This window comes from Festucalex cinctus, chromosome 3 (genome assembly GCF_051991245.1).
Source record: "Festucalex cinctus isolate MCC-2025b chromosome 3, RoL_Fcin_1.0, whole genome shotgun sequence".
Taxonomy (NCBI): domain Eukaryota; kingdom Metazoa; phylum Chordata; class Actinopteri; order Syngnathiformes; family Syngnathidae; genus Festucalex; species Festucalex cinctus.
Window position 1 is genome coordinate 3,953,843 of NC_135413.1, and position 14,280 is coordinate 3,968,122.

A 14,280-nucleotide genomic window follows, 5' to 3' on the forward strand; every position below is an offset into this window, starting at 1 on the left:
TTAACTCGTTTACTGCCAAACGTTATCCAAAAAGACAGCCCCAAGAGTGCCAGTCGATTTTGAGCATTTTCACTTATCTTTCAAGGCAAACAGAATATTGTGTACTAGCCATTTTGGTGCCCTAAGCATAAATGTTTTGTGGTGCCCCATCACCCCTCCCCTGATAGAAATGAACAATATCTGAGTATTTGTCAGTTTTGCTTTATTAAACAAAATAACTTGTAAGTAGGGCTGGGTTTAAAATATCCATATATCGCTACCGTATCGTATCGATACACCTTTTCATATCCCAATATCGATACATAAAACCATGTATCGATATATCGACCCCCCCCCCATTTTTGTCAATTTATTTACACAGCCTGTGCTGTGGTTGTAATTTATTTAAATTATTATTTATTGTTTTTATAAGGCCATGTTAAATAAAACAGATTAATGTAACTGCAATGGATTCAATTCTTAATGTAAATATTCCTATTCTTACTAATGCATTAAATTAGAGCAAGAAGTTTCTACTCTTTGCAGCATTGGTACTTTTGACTGTCTAAAATATGTGCTGCATGAATTCCTCAACTGAATCGAAAATCGTTGTGAATCATGAATTGAATCGGGCCCTTGTGAATCGAATTAAATCGATTCTGGAAATCTGAATCGATACCCAGCCCTACTTGTAAGTGTCAATATTGAAGTTTTAAAAATATTCACAAAGATAAGTGATAAATAATAAGTCTTTATAAAACACTAACAATGGCACCAAATACTCAAATAAATAAAGCTAAATAAATTAAAATAAAAAATAAAACTAAATGCCACTACTATTAACAAATAAACATCTGGAAATAAACATAAAGTGCAAGCAAGTTAGTAGAGGCCCTACAGAGGCACATGTCTACATTTCTGGGCTGCAAAATCAGCTATCAGGTCATCATATGACAGCTTTTGTGCAATTTCCGCATTTATGTTAGGGTATGAAATTATGGAGAGAAATTTGTGTCTTTATTTTCAATCAAACAAAAAAGGGATTTGCAATCAAAAAAAATTTCAATCAAACAAAAAGGGGATTTGCAATCAAAAAAAAATTCAATCAAACAAAAAGGGGATTTGCAACCTCAAATAAATCTTAATCAAACAAAAAAGGAATTTCAAATGAAAAAAAAAATTGCAAAAAAAAAAAAAAAATTCAAACATGGATTTGTATTTTAATAAAATCTTTTGCAAGCATTTTTTTCGTTTTGTTTGCGAATCTGTTTTTTGGTTGCGGATCTGTTTTTTGATTGAAACCTGTTTTTTGGTTGCGAATCTTTTTCTGTGTTGTGTGGGCGGGGTCCTCCGTTCAACCGATGATAGAAGCCTTATCATTGGTCAGCTTGGAAGCCGCTGCGACAACTTTCATTGGTCAGATAGGAATGGGGGTGTGACAATGTTCGTCTGACTATTTCCTGGTTCATTTTGTCCAGTCGCCGCCAGCATCGAGGTAAATATGACCCCCCCCCCACTTCTAGTTTTCCGTTTTGTTTATCTGACATTTATCTAAAAGCAACCCTTGATCTATCGTTTATCCGGTGATTTTTTCTAACCATTACAATTAACGTAATCACTCAGCATTGCTTAACCATGTTAGCTAGCTAGGTAACTGATGGTCCGATACATGAGTCAGTCATGAAGCTGTTGTTGGCAGTCAAAACACAAATATACGACTCATTGGGATAGCGGTTCGTATGAAGGTTTTTTTGGGTTTTTTTTTTGTTTTTGTTTTTAACTCATAAAGAAACCTTTGCATTCGCTTTACATACAAGCAGGACTGGGAATCGAATTTATTTACACTAGCTGCTTCCCCTTAATTTTGGATGTTTGAAGTAGAGATTAAATTCGTGATAATTCTGTGATTATTATTTATTGGTCCTGGTTGTTTACTGTACAAGTCAGGTTGAAAAAGAGGGGGAACTCATGCACCGTCAAAGCGGTGACACTGCTACTACTAGGATCCAGGCCACGTAACCGTTTGATTTTGGTTAGTCTAGTCATGAATCGTGATGTTTTGTTGGTACGAGAAACGGCCCAAATAAACGGCCTGCTGAGATAGCTGTTATTATGCTTATTCATGATTATTTTATTACATTACATCATTACATTAATACAATGCTAATTATTAATCACTTATGAGAAGTTCTGGTCATTGAAATAAGTAGCCTCTGCTACATTTATTATGTCTTGGGTGTTGGAAATACAGAGGAAGTGACTGAGATTACATAATATAAATACATTTAGTTCCTGTGATTGTTTCATTGTAGTTTTCCTGTTTCAATAATGTTCAAAACATGTGTCAAACATAACTTTGTCAGAAAAAAAAATGTACATGTTTGGTACTTAATTCAAGCACACTTTTCTTTACTTTTTAGATGCAGAAGATGAAGTTGGTGGTTGGTCACCTCTCTTCATGAGGTGATGCTGTGGATAACTGAGCAGGGCCACAAGCACCTGCTTATGTCAGACAGAGAGCAATTTAAAATATCAATAAACTTTGACCACAATTGTGAGGTACACATGCCAGGTCACACATTATGTTACCCCCTGCACAAACACCATTACATTTCCAACTGCTCATATGAGTGATTACCATTCCTTTAAATCACATCTACTGACTGCTATCACCTTTGATGCCAGATTTGACACAGTGTAATTGAAAGGGCAAAAAAAAAAATCACATCCATTTTTTTTTGAGTAATTACAGGCTGTTCCTACCAAAATGTTTGTTTTAAGTTTAACAGTTCATTTTCTGCGCTTTCTTGATTTCTTGTTGGCAGGCCAATCATTTCTTGAGAAAAGTGTCTGTATAAAATCTATAAAATGCTGAATAATTGACTGGTTGTTAGTTCATATGCATGCTTTTTTTATGAAATAAAAGTCAAACTGCTTTACACAGGAATTTATTTTCATTTTTGACATAAATTTAAATGACCCTTTGGGCCGCGAGACACTAGCACTAGAAGCAACATTGAGAGTCTGCAAATAAATGACGCGACCAAAACTCAAGGACTCCTTGTTTGGATTGATTTGCCGTAAAGCAACAAGTCTTTCCTCAGGTAAACGACAGTGGATGTCAGGTATAACGATCCCGTGTTCACCGTGATGGTCCAAGGGTAGTGTCTCTTCAGCTTGCTGGATCTGTAATATCAAATACATTTATGAAAGCTACAGTAACTCCAAGAACTTTTACTCATATAAAGTTTTTTCCCTCACAGTAAGTGCATACAGTTGTGCTCAGAAGTTAACATTAGGTATATACCATATGGGTATGTAAACTTCAGCGCACAACTGTACTTCAAAGGTCTGAAATTACTGCTTTGACCAATAACCAATACTGGGAAGATGTTTTGAATTCAATTACAAGAAACCTTTACATACAAAAATAGATTAGATTCTTCATCTGAACCTTTCTAGCAATTACTTCACCGACTTCATTCATTCCTGCACCAGGTCTGGCTCTGCAACTGATGCTTGCAGCATCCCAATCATCCATAGCTGATTTGGATCAGATTTCCCTCAGTGCGCACCGGGTGGCAGTTCCAGCTCTCTGTGAAAAGGATCAAATCGGATCAAGTCGTGGTATGAAGATATAGTGAACACAGTAGAGGTGAACAGCATTTGACAGGTCAAGGAAGCCCTCTTCCTCCAATCCGTGAGGTACACTATAATAATTGGATGTTACACTCCAACGGTCTCTCCATAGACGTTCCACCCTACGATTACAAAGAAGGGAGCGGATCTTTTCAATACTGTTTACAAGCTTATGCATCCAAGTAGAAAGCATAGAGCAACAAATATGGCTGTAATCATTTTATCAAAGTATGAATTTTCAGTTGATAATTTATACTAATATTCAGTAATATGCATTATAACATTTCTAAAATGTTCTACCAGTTATGTACATAACCTCTGGTTATGTACGCTTTTACCAGCAATAAAACTGCCCTGACCTGCTCCTCTTACAGTAAACATGCATCTCGCTATGTCTACATTTTCTACCCCTTGGTCTGCTCGCACTCTAAAAGAAAAAATCGAGTCAGTGTAATTGCAAAAGTACACCTACAACTCAGATTCCCCTTCTGTTTCAACCTGACTCGTACAGTAAACAACCAGGACCAATAAATAATAATCACAGAATTATCACGAATTTAATCTCTACTTCAAACATCCAAAATTAAGGGGAAGCAGCTAGTGTAAATAAATTCGATTCCCAGTCCTGCTTGTATGTAAAGCGAATGCAAAGGTTTCTTTATGAGTTAAAAAAAAAAAACCTTCATACTAACCGCTATCCCAATGAGTCGTATATTTGTGTTTTAACTGCCAACAACAGCTTCATGACTGACTCATGTATCGGACCATCAGTTACCCAGCTAGCTAACATGGCTAAGCAATGCTGAGTGATTACGTTAATCGTAATGGTTAGAACAAATCACCGGATAAACGATAGATCAAGGGTTGCTTTTAGATAAATGTCAGATAAACAAAACGGAAAACTAGAAGTGGGGGGGTCATATTTACCTCGATGCTGGCGGCGACTGGACAAAATGAACCAGGAAATAGTCAGACGAACATTGTCACACCCCCATTCCTATCTGACCAATGAAAGTTGTCGCAGCGGCTTCCAAGCTGACCAATGAAAAGGCTTCTATCATCGGTTGAACGGAGGACCCCGCCCACACAACACAGAAAAAGATTCGCAACCAAAAAACAGGTTTCAATCAAAAAACAGATCCGCAACCAAAAAACAGATTCACAACCAAAAAACAGATTCGCAAACAAAACGAAAAAAATGCTTGCAAAAGATTTTATTAAAATACAAATCCATGTTTGAAATGTTTTTTTTGTTTGCAAATTTTTTTTTAATTTGAAATCCCTTTTTTGTTTGATTAAAATTTATTTGAGGTTGCAAATCCCCTTTTTGTTTGATTGAAATTTTTTTTTTGATTGCAAATCCCCTTTTTGTTTGATTGAAAATTTTTTTGGATTGCAAATCCCTTTTTTGTTTGATTGAAAATAAAGACACAAATTTCTCTCCATACGAAATGCTCTTCCATTGGGTCCCTTTGGAAAATTAAAATTAGCGCTGATTTTGAAAGGACCTCTCCGCACAATTTCCACACCTAAAATGTGTGCTGGCCATAGAGCAGGATCAGTTGGAGGGGGCACACATGTCTCGAAACTATCACATGGCCTCTCAGCGACAGGACTCACTCTGCCCTCAGAAGTGGTGGTTGCATGATGAACTGAACTGGTTGATGGTTGCTGGTCAGGGCTGGGTGTTACTGCAAAGTCTATATACCTGCTTTCCCACTTTTACTTGGCTTTGAATTCCTCCTTAAACAAATTGAAGCATTGATCCTGTATTCAGAAATACAAGACAATATTCAGGGATTCTACAATGAAATATGGTTTTGAACCATGGTACACACATTTTCTAAATTGATTATGGTATTATGCAGGCCTATATTTAAAACACAGGTACATGAACATTTTTATAATCTACATTTTTAGAGAAGGACTGATAAGGCACTATGTAAAAATTCTGGACATAATGTTAAAACTATGAATATGAAAGGAGGAAATCTACTTAGCCTTAAGCTGATGACGACGATGATGATGATGATGATGATGATGATTATTATTATTATTATTATTATTTTCAAATTACACTTTCACCAGTACATGCCGCTCTTGGCCTAGGAACCTCTCGAAAATGTCGGCATACTCGTTGGCGTTCCATATGAAACAATATTGTTTCGTCACATTCCATTTAACATACCGTATAATGAACGTGCTGGTGACAACCATTCCACTGCGGCGGTTTGGAGTGTTTTTTGTTGTTGTTTTTTTTTTGCTAACTGTGGTCATGTAAATGTAGCTGTTAGAAAATAAACAAATTGTCATTGTCTTACCTGCAAGTGATGCGCGAGCATCATCTCGTTGTTTTTTCTTTTCCTCTTTTCCGCCCTCAATTCTTGATGCCTTTTTGATGACATGTCCAGATATCCAAGAATAAACTTCTGCCAAATTTGCGATTGAAGCATAAAGTGCACCCCAACCCCTCCCCCTTTCCCTAGTAGTTTGCTTCGTTGGAGCAAAAGTGCACCCCACACCCTACCCCCTTTCCCTAGTAGGAGCAAATTACTGGGGGGGCACCAACGTAGACCGGCGATACCGCTCATAGACTAAATAATGCTACGTTATTTTTTTATTTATTAACATGCTTTACAAGCATTTATTTTAAATATTAGACACTGATGTTATAATTACTAATATAATTATTTTTACGGGCTTGATTTGTTTTTTGGTGCCCCCTTAGGCAGTTGATGCCCTACGCGCAGTGCGTGATAAGCGTATGCGGAGCGCCGTGTCTGTGTACTATGACTACGTAAACATGGTGGATTCCATATGAAGGATTGGATTCCATTTTCTCATTAGGAAAAAACAAAGTATGATTCTACCTTATTCCATTCTTTAACTCTTTGACCGCCAAAAGCATTTAATAACAATTAGTAAAATCACAATGTATGCTGTCATAAACGTTAAATGATGTCATCTACGTTTTTTTTTTAATTTGTTTTTTTTAAATCAACGGGTAGTACAACGTCTAAATACAGCACTGCCTGGTTAATGGGTTGTGGAATCAAAAACACCCACTGTCTATGGCCAGCAGATGGCAGCATTGTGTCTCTTTTCAATGGGCTGCCGGTGTATGGAATTACAATGAAATGTGACGGAATCTGATGAAATCTAATGAATGCTTCTAATCGGCGGAATCGGCTGGCACTGTGGGGTTTTTTATTTTGTTTTTTTATAACGTGTGGCAGTAAAAGAGTTAATATCACCATTTGAAAATGAGTCATTTGATTGATAGCAAACCCATAATAGGAAAAAAAAGAGAAAAAAAAAAGCTTGTTGTGAAGTGGTACATTTTCTGCACAACAGTGACTTTGACAACTAATATTTTTTGTTTAGTGAATGCTCTGTGAATTTGATTTACTGTGACAAACATATTTCCTAAGATCTGCCATGTTTTCATGTAATTTGATCCATGGGGCCCAATTGACAAGAGATACAATGCTGCCATCTGCTGGCCATTTAGTGGGTGATTTAATATATATATATATATATATATATATATATATATATATATATATATATATATATATATATATATATATATATATATATATATTCAACTTATTCATGAAACAAGAGCTACACAAGACATTGCGATGCCCATTGGGGGAAAAAAAACAAAAACATGGTTGACGACAATTAACGTTTTTGGCAGAAGTCGTTGGGATTTCCATTAACGTTAATTACCGTCCTTTCAATTGGGTTATGGTTGATGTTATGGTAAGGAATGGGGGTAGGCAATTGTTTTTGATGGTTGGGGTTGGGGTTAGGGGAAGGGGCTAGGAAATGCATTAGGTCAATGAGAGGGCCCCACATAGGTAGCACCGTAAGGATGGGTGTGCGTGTGTAGAACTGGAGTAAATATCAAAACAGTGAGGAAATGAAAAGAAGACTCACTCACACAGTTCTCAAAATAAGAGGCTTCAAGTTGTTTATTTTCACTCCCAGCTTACCATAATGCTTAGCCAAATGAAAGATTTCAACATATATATGTATATTTAAAACACCAAAATTGTTCAACCTTATCGAACCATGTCATTTCATCGAACAAAAGTCAGCTAGCTTAATGCTAACATACTGTACATGTGAGCAAAAATAAGTTGTTTAAATCTCAACTTTCGCACAACTGCTACTTTAACACACACGGAGTGGCAACACATACAGTATATATCATTTTGGAAAAACTGGAACAGTCACAGTAAGGTGGAGTTGTTTATGTATCGAACAACTGTTGTGAATTGTGAATTTCAGCTTCTTGATAGAGAAGAGAAAGCTGTGCAAAAGCTGCCGAAACAATGAGGAGTTGCGCATGTAAAAAGGTTTGGTGAAGGTCAAATGAAGTTCACTGAAAGCTTGACCATCCTAACTTGCGAGTAGTGGATATCCAAAGGGGCTTTTTAGTCCAGAGCGCATTAACATGCATATTACACTGTTACACTGTTATGTGGCTCTGTGGGCTTCTACTGTCATTAATTATGTCTCTCTCTGTAACATGTTTACGCTTAAAGTCGAATCCTTGGCATATAGGCTTTTACTTGCCTTCCCTCAGGAATGGTACCTTCCAACCTGTCCATGTGCATGAAAGGTGACACACTAAGCTCCCCTTATTTCTTCCTAATGGGCCACGCTAAAGACACGGTTTGTGCAAAACTGCATGTCTTCTCTTGTTTTCTTTTTTCTTCTTGTCACCATGTTGAGTCATGTGATGCTGTGTGTGTGTTGGCATGATCATGTGATAATGCATGGACAATCACGTGTGTGCTTTAGTGTATGGGGAATACAGAGTTGCACTGTCAAAAATCTGCAATATAAGAGAGAACATCTCATATATATATATATATATATGTATATATATATATATATATATATATATATATATATATATATATATATATATATATATATATATATATATATGTGTGTGTGTGTGTGTATGTATTATATGTGTATGTATGTGTGTGTATGTTTTTACCAGGGATCCACGGAAATGAAAATATTTGGTCAAAACTGATTTATTATTAATTATTATTTGCTATGACTGTATACTTACCTGCATTGCAAATGCATAAAGTATCAAATAAATAATGAATAAATTGAACTTTTGCTGCATTTGAGGAAGGTGGGAAGTTGAATTTGTCCCATTCAGATTGTCTCAGTTAGAGCGTTTGATGCAAATGTAAACAACAAAAGATGGCTGATCCAGATAAATTGTTTGTTTTTCAACTTAATGCAGCCATTACAAATCATGTTGTGTTACGTCACGTGTCAACTCAATTAAGGTAACAGTAAATGTAGACAAATAAATATCTGTTTAAAATCTTGTGAATGACATTTTTCCATTCACGGTCTGTCTCTCCATGGTGGTCGCCGTTATCGAGTGATGTCAGATTAAGCCCTTCAGTGAAGTCACGGTCTTTTTTTTCTCCCCCCCCCCAACTTCACAACTGGACCTCTGAGGTCAAAGAGGGGTTCTCGTGTACACTTCCTAGTGCAAAGTTGGAAAAGTCTGACTTCCTACGTTCCTTCGAATGCAGCATACCTTTGCACATTCTTTGCGCTGATTAATTGTTACTCCCAGTTGACGTTTACAGTAAATTGACATTTAATGTAATACAGAATTTTTTCCTTGGCCAGGGTGAAACCATGACTCAAATTGGGGTGGCCATAACTTCATACCTAAAATCTCTAAATCTGTGGTTCTTCGCTGGCCCGTGAGCACCGACTAGAAAAATAATTTCCGCTTTGCAACTGTGGTCCGCGGGGCAGTGTAGAGCATTACGTTAAGTCAGTGCATTGGAGCGCTTGTAATTAATTGTCAAGGAGTTTTCTGCCACTTGGCGGCAGTAAGGCAAATGTCAGTTGATGACCTCTACACGATAAGTAGAAAACCGAACAGCGAAACTCACAAATAAGTATTTGAAAATCCACTGAGGGAGCGGTGAGCAGCAGCAAGGGCCGCACTCGGTGATCACTTTGGTGATCTAAGCCCCTAATTCCAACCCGGAATGCTGAGGGTCAAGCAGGGAGGCAAATGGGTCTCATTTTTATTGTCTTTGGTACGACCGCCCAGTCTCAGGGTGGACACTCTACCACTAGGACACTGAGCTGGTATTCGTATAACGCAACAGTCAGACAGAGAACAACATTAATACTTCATACTTCAGGTGACCATATTTTCACTTAAAAAAAAAAAAAGAGCGAATTCAAAGCTTGAAAGACGCCATATGTTAGAAAAAAACAATTGAATTCTTACTTGACAGATGAATAATGACACATATATCCAATATTTTATTTGTATTTTTTTTTTATTTTTAAACAGGACCAACAGTGAGATATACAGCAACAACAAAGAAAAATTAAGACTAAAAGGACAACAACTTAAACAACATACAAACATCTGCCCCAAACCCAACCCTTGGACCTAAAAAATAATAATAATAATTCAAAACAACAAGATCATATATTGTAGTTTCTAACAAAAATATATGCATGAAAACAATACATACAAAGTTAATATAGTTATAGCAGACAGGTAAAATTAAAGATCTCTATCAAATTTGACTTTTATTTACTCAGCTGCCTCAGTCCAAAATGATATTTTTTGCTGTTTTGCATTATTGATTTGTGCCATTGATAATTTCAAATGAATGATATCAAGAAAAGTTAACCACCAATCAGTAATACTAAGTGTACACTATTTGAGGGTTTCCATCTTGCTGCAATTATGTATTTATTTATTTTGCTGCTGTTCGACCAATCAAAAGCAATTGCTTTTTAAATTGTGATAGATTAATTGAAGCTGGATTACTTAAAATAAAAATTTGAGGGTTTGCCGGAATAGTTTGTGGCTTTGTGCTGTTATTAACAATTGGCCAGAAGCAACCTGTTGCCAAAATTTGGCACATAAAGTTGTTTTAAAATGGGGCAAGATGGGCTCGTACCCGCGCTGTCCTGTGCAGCAACTAGTACTTGCGCTAAAGTTCTGTGCGTGGACAGTGGTTAATTTAAGTAAAAAATTTAAGCCCTCTTTTTTTGGCACATCTGTGAGTTACTCAAAAGGCTATTATTAACCATCCATCCATCCATCCATCCATTTTCTTGACCTCCTATTCCTTACAAGGGTCGCGGGGGGAGCTGGCGCCTATCTCAGCTGGCTATGGGCTACTGCCTACTGGCAGGGACACCCTGGACTGGTTTCCAGCCAATCGGAGGGCACACAGAGACGAACAACCATCCACACTCACAATCACACCTAGGGACAATGGAGCGCTCAATTAATCTGCCATGCATGTCTTTGGAATGTGGGAGGACACCGGAGTACCCGGAGAAGACCCACGCGGGCACGGGGAGAACATGCAAACTTCACCCAGGAAGCTCGGAGCCTGGACTCGAACCAGTGTCCTCAGAACTGGGAGGCGGACGTGCTAACCACTAGACCGCCCCTACTGTTAACAAGTATACAGTATTAATTTTTCACAAGAGCTTTATTTTTACTGTAGCCGTTATAAAGCATGCTACTTAACACAAATTGATGGGCTAATCTTTAGGAAGAAAAATACAGTAGATATGTGTGTTATGATTTGGATGTGGTGGATGGACCCAGAGGCGGAGAAAACAGTCAGGAAGAGGACTGACAGTAAATAGAATAACTTTATTGACAGGCTGAAACGTGAGTAGACTGGTCGTGACGTGGATAGACTGGGCATGACGTGGACAGACTGGGCAGAACATAGACAGGCGTGGACAGACTTGGCGTGATGAACGGGGACAGAACTGGCATCACGAATCTAGACAGATGTGGCATGACGAACATGGACTGACTTGGCATGGACGTGAAAATGACACTTGGAGGTGACGTGAAGACAACTAAACCAGACGTACAGAGCTTGACCAGGCGTAGAGAAAACTAAACCAGACGTAAAGAAAACTAAACCAGACTTAATTAATTTGACCAGATGTAGATTAATTTACAAAGCACCGCACCAGACAAAGACAAAGTATGGTATACTGCAATACAACATACAATGCTCCCACACCCGCGTGAAAGAAACACCACTCCCTTATACCAACACTAATGAAACACTAACGGGACACACCTGGGAGACACAGCAGGCAGAGGGCACTAATTAGGTCACACAAATGAGGAGGGACGACACACACAGGTGGACGAGGTTAACTGACGAGACTAAGGGAGACAAAACCAGACAACATAAACACCCAAAACTAAACAAAACCCCAACCAACCAAAATCGAAACATAACAATGTGTAAACCAACCAACTTCACATCATGACTTTGGGTCTTGACTCGCACCAGTCTAGAGTGGGCGGATTTTAGCAACTCCGCTAGGACGTCCGAACCTACGCGTTCGCGTTAAACTCGGCTAGGCTAGGCGCCGGGCTCCCTAAGAAGGACGTTCAGACTCCAGTTTCGCCAGGCACCGCAGCTGAATTCTCGGGGAGGAAATGAAGCGCGCCCGCAGCTGGATCCGCTGGGATGGAACGAAGCACGTCCAGTCGCCAGTGCCGAAAGCGAAGCGGACCTTCGCCGGCTTGCTCCGGCACGCGAATGTCCCGAGAGTGGGGTCGCTGATTTCGCGGCTCTGTATCTCCGGCCTGGAGGGTCATGGAGGGCCGGCACCGACACCGTTGGAAAGTCAATGTTGAGCCGGTTCCGGGGATTTTCCCCATAGGAACTATGGTTCAACCGGTGGGGTGGGGGTGGGGGGTAAATCTTGCTAGCTGTATCCGAAAAATGAGCATCGTGAGGTGTGTTGGCAGTCCTGAGGTGCACCCCGTGTATCCGGGGAAGGGACCGGCACGGGCATTCACCGTTGTAAAGTTGAGGTCGATAGGGCTCCAGGGATGTGTTCATTTTCCCCGTAGGACTTATGTTCGACCGGTACAGTGGGTGTCAATCCCAGTGTATGCCTGTATCTCCGGCCGGAGGGTCGTGGAGGCCAGGCACCGACACCGTTGGAAAGCAGTTGGGCAGGCCGGTTCTAGGGATATGTGTATCTCCCCGGTCGGAGAGTGGTTAGCAACACATTGCACACAGCGCAAGTCACAACCGCCTCCGCTTTCCACATTAAAGATGATAACTTTAGTATCTCCACTTCCAAATACCTCGGTTTTTTGGAACGATTGCCACTCATTCGCGCTTTGGTGCGCCCCGGAGCGGAGGAGCCGTGTCCCTTGGTGAACAAGGAAGTGGAGCACTTTAGCGAGTCAACAAAAGTGAGCAACGCCAACTACTTCCACTTCTTTCCTGGGACTAAACAGCCGTGCTTTGACATGGATGGTCAACACTGCTGCTACCTCGGTGCAGTTCATTAGCAAGTAAACAGACTTACCAGCACTTGAATGCTACTTCTTTGCTCACCAATCTGTCCGGGCTGGCGTGTAGTTGCGCTCGGGGTGACAATAGAGAGGAAGCTGTGTGTGACGTAGCCCGTACTCGAAGCCTGCCGTGAGGCGAAAAGCGAAAAAAGTTCCATTTTTTTTAACTTTGGCGAATATGCGATTGTGCGGATTTTCGCTGCTGCGCACCGCGTCCCAGCGCTCCAAACGTGTCCTCCGCGCCGCCCTACGCACTTTCGTTCCGTTGCGCGCGAACACCATTGACTACAATGCAAACACGCGGCCGAAATGCCTTCCCCCACTTTTGGTGAGAACGCAGCATTAGCCCTCTGCGCCATTTCCTTATTTAGCCCGGTCAAACACACTGTGCGGAAAAATGAGGTGTCACTCCAGATTTAATTACAAATGTTATTTAAAAAAATAATAATAATAATAATAATGACCTCATATAAATATATGAGTCCTCATCGGGAGACAACGTCCGATACCGATCGAGTCAGCCACGTGATTGAGCCCAATTTCCGATCACGTGATCGGAACGGGACATCCCTAATTTCAACACCCACAGAATATTGTGGTCTGTCCCAATGTAAGTATTGAACATACCACCCGGAAAAAAAGTTTGTGTCTACCCTTTTCCATTCTTTATGAATCAGCAGTAGAAAATAGGTCACTTTCACAAAAACATGAGCTTCTTTTTCAACGAAACACACGTCAAGCAAAACATTGACTGACGCTAATATTTTTTGCTTTTGTTCTGCATCAAATTGTGAAACAACAAAGAGCAGAATGAGGAAGGGCTTTTGATGGCAAGATAATTATTTATTTATAGATATAGAATTGAGAATCACCCTGAGCTATTTTGACTCACCGCATGGCTTGAGTTTAAAGTCAGTTGTTTTTTCACATGGCATCATCCACTCCATCTTGTGTCGCAATTGGGACGCACTTACGCACAATCTGTTTGCCTAAACGTCCAATTTTCAAACGTGTTTGCATTTCGGTTTCACATAATCAACGTGACAAGCAGAGATTTGCACCCTCATTTTTATATTCTAATCTCAAATCTAAAGGGATGCAACACTGCCATCTACAGGTGTCTCTTACAGTGGTTGACATCCAAACTGGGCAAGACCCTCTTGCACGCCTCCTCATTAAAAACCTTATTTGCCGAACGTGTGCGTCACTGCGTGATTTCCAGTGAATGAATCGAAGCGTCCACGGCAGTGAATGATTTTATTTTCTGCATGTCTTCC

At 39.6% G+C, this 14,280-nt stretch overlaps 1 protein-coding gene across 12 annotated transcripts in view; it reads left to right on the forward strand.

The window, feature by feature from the left end:
* Positions 1 to 14,280, forward strand: part of magi2b (membrane associated guanylate kinase, WW and PDZ domain containing 2b) — a 738,212-nt gene that overhangs the window by 722,524 nt on the left and 1,408 nt on the right. For 2 of the 12 annotated variants that reach the window (XM_077515480.1, XM_077515487.1), the window contains one exon: positions 8,216 to 8,304. The exons of 8 other annotated variants lie outside the window; for them this stretch is intronic. In XM_077515480.1, the coding sequence (XP_077371606.1) occupies positions 8,216 to 8,304 (89 nt within the window). Of the gene's footprint in view, positions 1 to 2,399; positions 2,919 to 3,477; positions 4,114 to 8,215; positions 8,305 to 14,280 lie in introns of those variants that run through there. 2 more of the 12 variants (XM_077515481.1, XM_077515485.1) reach the window with 2 other exon arrangements.